This window comes from Lygodium microphyllum, chromosome 18 (assembly GCF_053477565.2).
Source record: "Lygodium microphyllum isolate KBCC chromosome 18, Lygodium_microphyllum_v1.1.10, whole genome shotgun sequence".
Lineage (NCBI taxonomy): Eukaryota > Viridiplantae > Streptophyta > Polypodiopsida > Schizaeales > Lygodiaceae > Lygodium > Lygodium microphyllum.
The window spans coordinates 91,395,855-91,409,098 of NC_141152.1; the positions used below are offsets into that span (position 1 = coordinate 91,395,855).

General features: G+C 44.1%; 1 protein-coding gene across 1 annotated transcript in view; it reads left to right on the forward strand.

Annotated features, from left to right (window-relative positions):
* The first annotated feature begins 1,635 nt into the window (after positions 1–1,635).
* Positions 1,636–13,244, forward strand: part of LOC148021147 (inositol hexakisphosphate and diphosphoinositol-pentakisphosphate kinase VIP2-like) — a 261,593-nt gene continuing 249,984 nt past the window's right edge. The window contains exons 1-4 of the mRNA XM_087698993.1: positions 1,636–1,895; positions 2,115–2,263; positions 3,416–3,475; positions 3,746–3,792. Of these exons, the coding sequence (XP_087555119.1) occupies positions 2,204–2,263; positions 3,416–3,475; positions 3,746–3,792 (167 nt within the window). The 5' untranslated portion in view covers positions 1,636–1,895; positions 2,115–2,203. The remainder of the gene's footprint in view (positions 1,896–2,114; positions 2,264–3,415; positions 3,476–3,745; positions 3,793–13,244) is intronic.

Sequence of the window (13,244 nt, forward strand, 5' to 3'; positions counted from 1 at the left end):
AGGATAAGGGCTTTATAGGTATACCATGATGATGCATCTATGTAGGGAGTAGTAGTCACTTGAGCTTTGCCTAGGTTGGGCTTCTACATGTGATGCCATAGGCTCAATGATGAACCCTCACATGTGTGGCGTCACAAGGGTGTAGTCCAGAGATGTGCTTCAATTGTGTATCTTACTATATCATGAATATAAGGATTCATTATTGATATATATTGTGTGCCTTTCCCTTGTGCCAACACTAAATAAAAGTGGAGATATACTCTTTACCATCCTTAGAGATACTTTAGATTATTGCTTTAACCTCCTCCAAGGTGCCTTCCTCGGCCAAAACTCCATTTCCCTTTTCTCTATAAAAGACATATATTTGCCATTCCTTACCCCTTGTTTGATACAATCTTGGACATATTGCTTCCATTGCTATTGCTATAAGTTTACTTTCAACTTTGCCATTATCATGGAGCAAAGCAAGGTAGTAACTTCTTGTTAAAGTGAAAGGGATAACAATGGGAGGCTGTTGTTGACACCTATAATGTAGGGTGGAACCTTTGGTTCTTACTAGTGATCTACTTGTTTCATTTACAAGTACTAGATGGTCTCCCTCTCTTCCAAGTTATTGTTTAACTTGCTTATGGAATATTACAACACTCGGCTATTTAATTTGTAACACTTTCTTGCTAATGTATTGGCTTTCAATGTTTCTTTATCATTAACATGTTTAATTATAAGAATATTTTAATTTGTCGTAACACACACCAACCACACATACACCCATACATATCGAGCTTATGTGCATGCATAGCATACTATCAAAGGAAAAAAAATTATAGGGCATTTGATTGCTTTTTGAAATTGAAAATGTAAATAGTATTGAGGGCCAAGTGATGAGTTAGCTTAGCCCATGTTTTTTTTGGTGAGAGAAAAGGGGAGCCTTGTAGATTAGCAATTTTGAAAAGTTAATATCTAGATATGTAATATCCAAAAGTTAAGTGAGTAGAACTAGATCTAATCCCATGATTTCCACAAGTGCAATTAGCCACCCCTAATTTCTATCTTTACATGTTGCAATGTGTTTCAAATGTTTAAACAAGGTTCTTCTCGTGTAGGAAATCAATGTAGTGGATATTCCAACCTTTTATCGATTGTGAAATATCACCTCTAGGAGGTTAGGCCGATAGGGAGTTTATAGTAGAGATGAAAACCATTTGGAAGATCAAGCATCGTAACTTGGTGCCTCTGATGGGCTATTGCACAGTAGGAAAGGAGGTGTTGCTAGTATATGAGTATGTGGAAGGCAGTTGCTTAGGTAAGAGTGACACTTGTGATTAAATATGGGTATTCTACTCCAAGATACACAATTAGAAAATGTTAATTGTTACAATTTCAAGGCTTTTAAAAAAGTTTAATACTTCGTTTGATAATAAACCTCAAATTTTCATGAGCATTGTATAGTAACACTTTATAAAAACGTGGCAATCCCAAACTCTTAAAGATATGGTTGGTGAACTCAATATCTAGATCGAGTGACTAAGTCTCCAAAGTTGTTGGGAGTGTTCATTGAGGGCTGATGCATGTAAAAGAATCGACAGTTGCTATGAAATACTTGTACGGGAAACTTGAACGTTTGGGTCCCGCGGGGTATGCGCTCAACAGGTACATTGAGGTGACGAATTCAGCAGAGAGCGAGAATTTCTACTATTCGCGTCCAAAGCAATTGCGAAGGCGTGGGACAGGTGGTAAACCGGGCCATATATAGTTCCCGCCCAAGAAACCGAAGCAGCAACTAGTTTCCCCTATTTAGCTCTCGACCATATAGACTTTTTCTGCATGCAGACGTAAAGGAAGGACATATTAACACAATACGTATTATTATCAACAGCCACTTTCTTTCAATCGAGGTACAGAAACAATGCGGTTTCTGTACAAACAAATGTGGCTGCTTCCGGTTATCTAGAGTCCATAGGTCTATAGAAAGAATAAATCAGTCATCTTTCTATCTTTTTCCCGGTTATTCGTGTATAGTGCCTGATTGGGAGCAAAGTTTCCGGCTATGCGGTCTCAACAGGTTCATTCCTGACATCATGGCTTTTTTCTTAGTATTCGTCTTCTTTTGATAGGTTCATTCTCTTGGAGGTTTCTTCGGAGCTTGCTAAAGGCGATTCAGAAGACAAGCTGTTCCAGCAAGTGCCAATGTGAGTGATGCACCATGGATAGCTCCCAAAGCCAGCGAAAGATTATTGTAGGAGTATGCGTGTTGGAGAAGAAGGTGAGTGCAGGATTCTGTTTTCCGTATCAGCTACCTTTGGATGCAGATTTTTAATAGTTATTCTTTCTCTTTTCCTAGAGCCTTCCATTTACTTTCTCTTAGGCTTTCAAGGTTATCGACCATGTATTGAAAGCATCGAAGCGATTCAAGCCAAGCGCCTTTTCTTTATTTCCTTTCGACGTGTGTACAGCGTTACTGCATATCGGCATTACTTGATAGGACTGACGAGACTATTCCAATTACTTTAGAGAATTTGGTTTAGCTTTATCCTACAAATTCCTGAACATAGAATGATAATCTTCGCATGGCTGCAGATAAAATTCGGTTTGTCCAACACAAAAATCAGAGCTAATGCATCGATATAAGATTCATTATGACATAATCAACTGAACGTGTAAGAGGACTTCCATTTTCAATGTAGACTATTGCCAGGTTTCGTAAAAGTCTAAGATAGTTAACTTAGAGATGACCGATTATTTTTTTTCGTAGTCCAGTTTGTTAAGATGCCTGGCCATAAGTAATGGTGGACAGGTGCATCCTTTGCAGTCAGGAACCTTCATGCTTATTGTGGTGTACCATTTTTGGAACAGGCTGCATATATTTTCTTGCTTCTACAAGAGAAGCAATCTTCTTAGCTGCTTGTTGTTCTATTTCTACTTAAACATTTGTATCCCACGCTTGTTCTCATGTGCTGAATACTCCCTTATTCCTCCTTTTTGTGTACCCATTGCATTGTTTCTTTGCTATCATCTTGATGTCAGACATTTGACAGCGCATTATAAGATCCCATTTGCATGGAAAATTATCTTTAGCAGAATTGTAATTTACTTGGCAGTGCTGTCCGTTATTTTATTTTGATGCCTGTTAGCGAGTTATTAGAAATAGCCATTTTTATTTGTCACAAAGTCCTTTGTGATCAGTTTCACATGTTTTCTTGGCTTTGTTTTAACTATGCTGATTTTGTAAACCCTTTAAATTGGTATTTGTTTCTACCGTCAATTCAAGTTCATAAAGGCAAATGGCGTTTGACCGTGTATAGTGCCATAAATTGTTCAAAACACAATAGAAGAGCTAGACATGTTGGTAAGGCGATCTTCAAACTTATCTTTAGTTTTGATGTGCCATCTCATCTAATGGGATGGCAAATTTCAGGCATGCTCTCCTCCCATGATGCAGATTCTTGATAGGCTGCGAGCCTTTGGGGAGTTTGAGGTAAATTTTTTGTATAGGTCAAGCTGTTTGACTCCTTCTAGTATATGATGTTCTTTTCAATGCCTATTTTTATGGATGGAATGGTCTGTGTCAGCTCTAAGAAGGAGTGCTTTAATTCTTTTCTTGTATGCTCGTTTAAAAAAAGTTTCTGATGGTCAACATTTCCCTGGATATCATGATTGTGCATAACATATGGTATTGAACATGAATATGTGGACACGTATACACATACTAAAAACTTGATGTTTTGTGGCTATTTTTGATTATCAGACTTTTGTATTCGGAGACAAGGTAATCCTTGAGGATATTGTGGAGCAGTAAGTTCTTTTAGCCTCTACATTAGCAAAGCTAGCTTTCTTGTGCTTTGATTGTTTGCTTTTTATGACACGAGTATGCAGCATCTCCATTATACTCCATCTCCCTCCCAGTTGCTTTTTCCATATTCCTTCTTTCCACACCAAAATATAAACAGGCAAAAGAGAAACACCTCTTGCACAGAACATAAATCTGCTTGTTCTCATGTGAGAGTTAAATTGGGCCGGTGTGCAAAAAGATAAACTAAGTATTCCCAATAAAATTGAATATTTGTGTGATCCATGTGGAGATTAAGCTCACATTGAGAAAAGCTTTTGATGTTATTAAGCTCTTTCTAGAGGTCTCACAGTCTATACATGTCATTACATGTGCCTTTTGGTGTCGATTTAAATTTATTGTTAGATTGACTTGTATGCACTTCTATGCGATCTTCTTATCAACACTTTTGTGACTTGGCAAGTTACTATTAGTGGCACATTGTCATAAGATCCGAGATACACGCTTGACCTTCTTATATACTTAAAAGATATATGGTGAATATTATGTTGGTGTAGAGAGAGAACATATGAGAGAAAAGAAAGATGTAGAGAGAAAGAGAGAGAGAAAAGAGATAGAGAGATAGACAACACACTATGGATTGGAAGATGGGCCAGTCTCCCCCCTTGTGGAGTTATATTATTGACAAGGAGCAAGCTCCTTCGTTATACATAAGCCAGTTCTTAACTTGTAGATCTCGGGAACAAGATCGCGGTTCCTTGCACGGTATACAACCAACTAACACTTGCACAACTTGGAAGTTGACACCTTTTGATCCTTCTTGAGTCGCTCTTTCTCCTACACAATATGTGTAGGGCTCTCCTCTTGGAGCTTGATTTCAACAGAGCTTCCACAGGACCTTCTCTTCTGCAGGACCTTCTCTTCTCCCCTTGGAACTTGATTTCAATAGAGCTTCCACAACACTTGCACCTTCTCTTCTTCTCTTGGATGCATGCAAAGTGATACTTCCTTCACCTCCTCCACACTTAAGGAGAGCCTCCCTTTTATAGGCTCCAAGAGCTTCTCTTCTTGGAGAGAGACTTGAGTGCCAAGATTGGAAAGGCTGATCTTCATGCAAGATGTGGCTGTTCCAGGACCTACTCTACACGCAACATCAATTTTGGAATATCTCTCCGTTTGTTACTTGGATGAAAAAACATCCAACACAAAAGTTGTAGATCTCGCCGTTTCTGATAACCACGCGGGCCGTTTTTAGAGATCGGCTTTCTATCGCGAGATATTTTAAAAATGGATTCACCATGTTTATTTTAAGAAAATCAGCTTTTTAAACTCTACTCTTAACTTATGGTCCATTTAACCACCTTGAGCCATAGATAAGGAGAGTTCATTAGATTTCCTTGGGCCTCAACCTTAAGATTGACTTCTACATAAAAGCTTTTGTTATCTTAGACCTTAGAAAGGGAAAATCACTTCTTTGCTCACTTCTAGAGGATCATGTCTCTTGTCTTTCTTAGTGAGAGAATTATCTCTCTCGTCTTTCTTAGTGAAAGAATTACTTCTCTTCTTAATTCATTAAAAGAGAAAAGACCTTAAACCTTTGACTTGTAAGGGAGAGGATGACCCCAAATGAATGCAATGCTCATTACACACAAGTAAACGATCCCAGGCGTCCCCAGATGCACATATAAATACATATACATAATGCTAATGCACTTCCTCTTCTTAGAACTCAATCCATCTTCATTTATGTGTAACTTCTTGGTTCTTGTGTACACTCTTACACTTGACAGACACTCTTTTCCCTTCATAACTTGTACTGTCTGTATCAGATATCCCGGTCATATTGGTCTCTAAATGGTCTCATTGTCATGCTAGATCATCATCAACACTTAAAGAAAAGTGAGTCATTAATTTATCGACATAAATTTACTAAATAGAGAATGCGTAATAAGCAATCAATTTAGTGACACATATAATGTACCAGCACAACCGATTGATGCCATAGATGCAATTTTCTTAGAATTTTAGCTAAATTTCTTATATCTATGTAGAACAGCTTTTTAACATCAAGATTCAGTTGTACTCTGGTACCAGAAAGCAATTGTATATCTTAAATCTTGGATTAAGGTGCTCCTTTATCTATTGCCATTTCTATAGACTTGGGGATTCTTGCTTAACTTCTCTCTAGACTAGGCTGTCTCTTTTTGGGAGAGATTTTTTCTTGCATCATCTTTGCAAGGTGAAGTTAGTGTATGCACATGGAGTTCAATCACATTTTTGTATATACTATAGAAACACGCTTTATTAGCACTTTTATATTTTTGGCTTGACTTTTTTAGAGAAATTCTAGTTTACTAGAGACTTTTTGTATTTCTTTGGATATCTTTTTACTATGGAGATACTGATTTCGAGAGACTCTTTGGTAGTCGAGAGTTTTTTTTCCCCCCCAAGTAAAATGTGACTGATTATATTACTCGAGAAGACTGATTCTCATGCTTGATAGACTAGTTGGAATTGGTGCCAGGTCATAAATAAATCATGTGTATAAGCCTCTCAAGATGGTCTGGGAGGGATGGGGGCAAGAAGCCATGGAGGGGAGGGGGGGGTGTATCGCCATCTGGGGTTGCTTGCCTGCATCATGAAGAACAGATCCTGGCCGCCTCAAGTGCGCATGAAGTGAAAATGGAGCTCTTGACGAGCTCGAGACTTGCCCTGCACCTGGTTCCATCGACTACGGAGGGAGTGGATGATGGAGATCTAGAGCTCTGCTAAAGTCGCCTGTACTGAAAGTCTCTCCTTGCCAAAAACCTCCTGATACCGTGCCTTTTAGATGCGCCATCCGGTAAGACTCCTTACCATCTCTGATACCCCAGAGCGGTCTGCTGTGGGCTCCAATACTTGGCGGATGGGTAGAGCCTCCAGGCCGACCACTGCACACGACCCAGCCTCAATGATGAAGATCGTGTCCTGCATCCCAGCCTCATACAAAAGGTGACGACCATGGCTGATTGCTTGCCAGCAGAAAGCTTCCTATGAGATACATCCAAGGCTGGGTGCTATACAGCGGAGAATATGGCATGCTCCTCTCTATATGAGCTGCGCCACCTCACACGACTAAAGGCAGTACTTTGGCATTTCCAAAAGCTGATGTGTGCAGTGTTTACAACCTCCATCCTTCTGCATCTGGTCTATCAAACTTCCTACCGCCAAGCCTCCATATGCCAACAACCATAAGAAATACAATACCCAACTCGACCTCCAGCTGTCCCATGGGCGGCGCCAGAAAGTCCATCGGAAAGCATCCGTAATATTGTGCTCCTCCCAGTACCTGCTACGCGAAGGTGCCCACTCCATGTCCTCTTGCATTAGCACGTGTTTGCTAATCCTAGCTGCATGGCCTGCTCTTCCATATCTAGAGGCACCACTCTCGAAACTCCTTCCAGAATACATAAGGGTCCAGATGCCATGTCTTCTCCTAAAGGCCAACCACCCGAATCCTCCTCCACGGAAGGATAACTATCCCCTCATCCGGCTGCCCTTTGTCAAGGACCAGATGTCCCCTCTTTTGCACAGTGAAGAAAGTTCCATGTCGGGCACCATCCACTCTACCTGCCACCTGTAGGGGGATACTTGGTGGTGAAAACCTAGTGGCACATACCTCATGTTAACGAACAAGGTGGAAAATCGAGAAAATCTAAAGCAGAAGATAAAGCCAAGGAAAAAGTGAAATGGAAGATGAAGGCATGTTAAGAAAAATATGGAAATACAAGAAGTGCAGAAAAATCCTTAATCAAGGAGAAATGCGCACAAGAAAAAACGCAAGTCAATATTTTGTAAAAGAGCGCAAGGCGCACCATGATTTATTTTAAGAGCGCTGGGCTTTCACCCATGCAAATTGTAAAGGTAGATGGGCGGTAGGAAGGAAGCTAGGAAGATAGGAGGACAATGGAAAAAGGGGCCTAGCAGCCGTGTAAAAAAGAGGATAAGGGGATGACCACCCAAAAGGGATTTAGGGTTTTGTATATAAAGTTTAAAAAGTAAATGAGAGCTCATTCTTTGGTGTGTGGCAAAGTAGGCTCTTCTTCTCTCCTTTTTTTCTCTTGCTTGCTTGCTTGTGAGTGCTTGAGGGAGGGAGTGTGAGTGAGAGAGTGAGTGTGTGAGGGTGAGGAATCTTGGAGGTGAAGTCCTCCACCATCTTCTCTTCTCTTCTCTTCTCTCGTCTCGCGTGTGGCTATGGAGGATGGAGCTTGGAGGAAGAGGCTTGAGGATGCTTGAGCTTGCATCACGAATCGTGGAGCTATTGGAGTGCTTGAGAGAGGAAGCAACTCAATTGGCATCAAGGTAAGCTCGCTACACTCGTAGACAGGGATAGCGCATCGGCTATGTGAGAGGTAGCCATTAGTGCTTGCTTGAAATACTTGAAAGAATAAGCGGTCTATGGATCTTGGTGGTTGAGCTCGCCTCCACATTTTGGTTCTGTTGCCGGGACCAATAGATTCAAGCTTGAGTGCTTAAATCGAGTGTCGAAGTAAGGGTTTCACCCCCAAACTGGAGCTTGAGATAGATAGGAGATTTTGGGTTTTTGATCTGTGCTACAAGTAAGTATTTTTGGTTTTTGATGATTAATTGAGTAGGAGAAATCATTTCAGTACTTTGCTTTTGATTTTTGTTGCATTTAGAGTAAGATAGGATGGAGGAATTGGAGTGGAAAGCTTAGGGTTCACTGCTGTAAAACAGGGCTTAACAGGGCACAACTAGGGAAAAAATGGGAAAAAGAAGTGCTCAAATGTGCCAGAGTCGCAAGGGGAGCGATCGGGAAGGCTAAGGTTGTGCTGAGCAAAGGTTTAAGGTTTTGGGTGACCAAGTAAAGCCTCATTTGCAGTCTTGGCTTTGAGAGAGAGAGAGAGAGAGAGAGAGAGAGAGAGAGAGAGAGAGAGAGAGAGAGAGAGAGAGAGAGAGTTTATAATCTCAGTCCACTTCAGGGCATTCGGTAATGGATACACCGGAAAGCCAGGTGTGGAGTTCCTTTGCTTTGCACGTGCTCAAGCAAGATCTTTGGTCGTGGCTTCACCCTTCTTTTCCAGGGTTTACTTTTCATTCCGCACAATATGCAACTACTTGGTCGCGGTTGGACCGAATGTATATCATGCAGGGGGATGATTTTCTTCCCGAGATGCTGGAAATGAAGGTCTTGCAGCAATATGCGTTGTTGGACCATTTCCCCCTCCAACTTGAGATGCGGGCACAACCTATTGCACCTTTTATGCAGTTGCTGGATAGGCTCCCTTTACGTTTCAACTCCTCTTATTTGAAGCATCCAATTTTTCAGGGCTATATGCAGCAATTGATTGAGAGGTTCTTATTGGACTTCGCCTTTGAGGGCTTGGCTTCATTTGCACGGCTGCTCTTTAATGTGCAGCGGGTTGCTCGGCAGTATGGGATTCATCATGCCTCTCTTTGTCGGCGACGTCGACATGCAACAGAGGACTTACTGGCTTTGGTCCGTTCCTTGCTTGTGGATTCCCCAGATGATGATTTTCTGCTGTCACTGGAGAGGCATTTGGCCCATCTTATTCAAGTGTTTCAGTTGAAATCTTATCAGCAGGCCAAGCTGCATAACTTGACTGACACATTGCAAGATAGTGCCTGCCAGTCTCATAAGTTCTTTCGCGCCTTGCATGCTTCTCCGGCTCGCGAAAATATGACTAGACTCCAAGATTCGGAAGGTCGCATGGTCACTGATCCGCAGACCATTGTCAATATGTGCAGAAATTATTTTATGGAACTTCTTGGTTCTTCTCCCTCGCCTTCTAGCCAGGTTACGCATGCCCGCTCGGTCTTCTATCATCTGGTCCGCCAGCAGGTTCCAGTTGATATGCAAGCCGCTTTGGAGACGGATATTTGCGAGGACGAGGTTATGGACGTTTTGTTGCGCCTGTCGAATGATAAAAGTCCTGGCTGGGATGGTCTCACTAATGAATTCTTTCAGACCTCGGCCATGCAGTTGGTGAAGCCATTGGTGGCCATGTTTCAGCAAGTGTGGGAAACGGGGGTCATGCCCTCCTCATGGAAAGAAGGCCTTATCAAACTAATTCCAAAGGTCCCTTCGCCGTCAAAGTTGCAACACTGGAGACCAATCTCTTTGATGGGCTCCATGTATAAAATCTACTCCAAAGTGTTGGCGAATCGGCTTCACAAGCACCTTCCAGCTATTGTGTATCCTCTCCAATATGGTTTCATTAAGGGCCGCAACATTCTGCATAATATCTTAAATGTGCAAATGGCTATTGACTATGCGCGGCACTCGGGTTAGGAAGTGGTATTGATCCAATTGGACCTGGAAAAGGCGTTTGATTATGTGGACTGGTCTTTCATTGCAGACCTCATGTCGGCTATGGGCTTTCGTACCCGCATGTCCCGATTGATCTACACCATTAGTGCTGAGGCTTCTTCCAGAGTTATGCTTAATGGTGGAGTTACAGAGCCATTTGTCCTTGCACGCTCGGTCAGACAGGGTTGTCCTTTGAGCCCTCTCTTCTTCGCCTTGGCGACTCACCCGGTCCTTTCAATGTTATCCTCCATGGCAGCATCTGCTCAGCTGGCCGGCCTGTCTCTTCCGTTGGGTCAGCACTTCGTTAGCTAATCTTTGGCTGATGACACCTTTATGATTTTGCAGGCAGACAGGGACAACATTCGCAGGGCATTAGATGTTTGGACGCTCTTTGGTTAGGCCTCTGGGCTTCGCATCAATGCCCTTAAGTCAGCCATTCTCAGTTGTACGGAGCCTGATCTACAGTCCTTAGGCTGGCAAGGCCAGGTGGTTTCCCGTGGCTCCATTGTCAGGCATCTTGGATACTCGTTGGGGGTGGATGTATGGCCAAAAGACCTGCTGGAGTGGATTTCACAAAAACTGGCGGCGAAGTTTATGTATTGGAAGTCGCAAGCGTGGCCATTCCATGTCCGCCTCAAAGTGGCCCAGACAATCATGCTTCCAATGCTAACATATTTCCTGCCTTTGTTGCCATGGATGCCTACTACTTTGAAGGTCCTCACTCATCCCATCCTTTTCATGCTGTGGAAGAAGGACTCACTGCAGGCCGGCATTTCCTGGATTTCATGGTCACACGCATGTACCCCTAAGCGCATGGGTGGAGGAGCTATTTTGGATGCACACACTCATATGTTAGCTCTCCGTTGGTCCCTTTTTCGTGCCATGTGTGTGGACCATCACCCATGGACCATCATAGCCCGTTATTTTCTTGAGGACAGCGGGCTCCGCCATGGCAACACACGGCTTCGGGCCTCCTGGTGGCATGTCCTTAATGCTGACTCTCGTATTTCCAGTCCCTCTTCCTCTTTGTTACTGCACTTGGTCGGCTCTTGGAAAGCGGTGCTCCAAAAGGCCCGTTGGCACCCAGTAGGGGACCGCTTGCAGACTAACTCCTTTCAGCTGGAATTGTTGGCAGTATCGAGACTCCTTTCATGGGAAGATAAACATCAACTCAGACCAAGATTTAATCGCATGGCCCGTTTAGTTGTGACGTCGGTTGTGGATGCTACCCTTACCACTCGCAATGTCCTCCTATCATTTCGGACTGCTCGGCGACTCTTCAAGATCCCGCGTGGATACCGTGCTTTATGGGAGCAGCTTTCGTCGAAGCTTCAGGGTCGGCAACCCTTTCCGGCCTTGACTGTGGATCGCCCTTGGCAGGACTGGGACCTTGCAGGCCGCCTGAGTCTGGAAAAGGCCTCTACTAATCAGGTGTATCATCTTCTTGTTCAAGATCACCAATGGCTGGGAGAGAAAGCTAATACTGTTTGGGGATTGCGGAAATCGCTGTCATGGTGGCAGAAAACGCTGATGGAGGGCTGGCTAAATAAGACACCTTTCAAATGCAAGGTTTTTCTTTGGCGGGTGATGATTGGTGGACTTCCTCTGGCCTCGGCCCTTGCCAAGCGTCGCATCTCGAATGGCAATTGTTTCTTCTGTACCACACCGGCGGAATCGGCCCGACATCGTTTTCTCTCTTGCCCGCTCGCCAAGAATATCTGGTCGCTCTTGTCGCACATTTGGCGCGCGGTGGTGGGGTCCTCGCTAACTCCTTTCGATTGGGTTTTTGTGCGTCCGAAGTATCCCGCACCGCCACAGTTGCATGAGAAGATCTTATTTCACTTTTTCAGATATTGGGGTTGCTGGCACATTTGGACCACACGCAATGCTTTTCTCTTTGATTCGGCCTCTAATGTACCCCGACATATTGCCAGGCTTAAAGGGCTCTTGCATTGGCAGCTAGATATCATCCGACACTCGGACTTGCTCCCTCGGGAGGATTTGCATCCGTGGCATATGGCAATTGGCTCTGGGTCGTTGCCATGATTGGTGTAACCTTTTCAGTGCATTACTACGGGGCTTCCCCTCACGTTGGCCTAGGGCCCTCGTGTATCTTGTAATCAGAAAAAAGAGAGAGAGAGAGAAAGAGAAAACCTCTTCACATGATGGCTTTGTGTCATCATGTATCTTGTAATCCTGTAATCTTGTATTTTTTTCGTAATTAATACAATTACCTTTTACGAAAAAAAGAGAGAGTTTATAAATATAACATCCATTACGAAAAGAGAGAGAGAGAGAGAGAGAGAGAGAGAGAGAGAGAGAGAGAGCCTGTTCGTCTGTTCGTCTGTTCGTCCCGTCGCCTGTTCGCCCCGTCGCCTGTTCGCCTATTCGCTGCATCCCTGTCAACGACTGGTTCTGTGCCTGACTGCTTTCGTCAGGCAGTCTCTCCCTTGTCGCTGCTTACGTGCTGCACGCCTGGCCACTTCGACATGCTTCGCCAGCTGTCCAGTTAACCCATACATCCTAGCTGTTGCCCCGCCAGCCATCCGTACTGCGTCTGCAGCCTGTGGGTGCCTGCAAAGTGCATGTTCTTGTGCCGAGAGAGAGAGAGAGAGAGAGAGAGAGAGAGAGAGAGAGAGAGAGAGAGAGAGAGAGCTTCCGCGAGCTCTGCCCTTGTCCTCCTGCGAGCTCTGTCCCTGCACGCCTGCAACCTGTCGTTTGTACCTGCCTTCCGCGACCTCTGCCCGTGCACGCCTGCAACCTGTTCGTGTGGCGCCCAGATCTGTTCCTGAGACACAGACGCCATGTTGGGAGAAGGGACAGCTCTGCCCTAGGCAGAAACAGACCTGCTGTCTGGGCAGTCTTCAACGCACCCTAGCTAAGGAAGCCAAGAGCGAGAGAGAGAGGATCGCCTAGACCTGCGCGCCGCCTGGAGACCCATCTGACGACTGCCGCCTGACGACTTCTTTAGAGAGAAGACAGCAGTATGGCTGGCCTGGATATGGATTTTCTAGACCGGACGGTGGCAGCCCTTGGCCCTGATTCCGATATAGAGGAGCCGGAGGATATGGTGCCGTGCACGGAGGAGATGCCTCCGGGTTTTGAACTGCCGCCTGCGGGCAAACG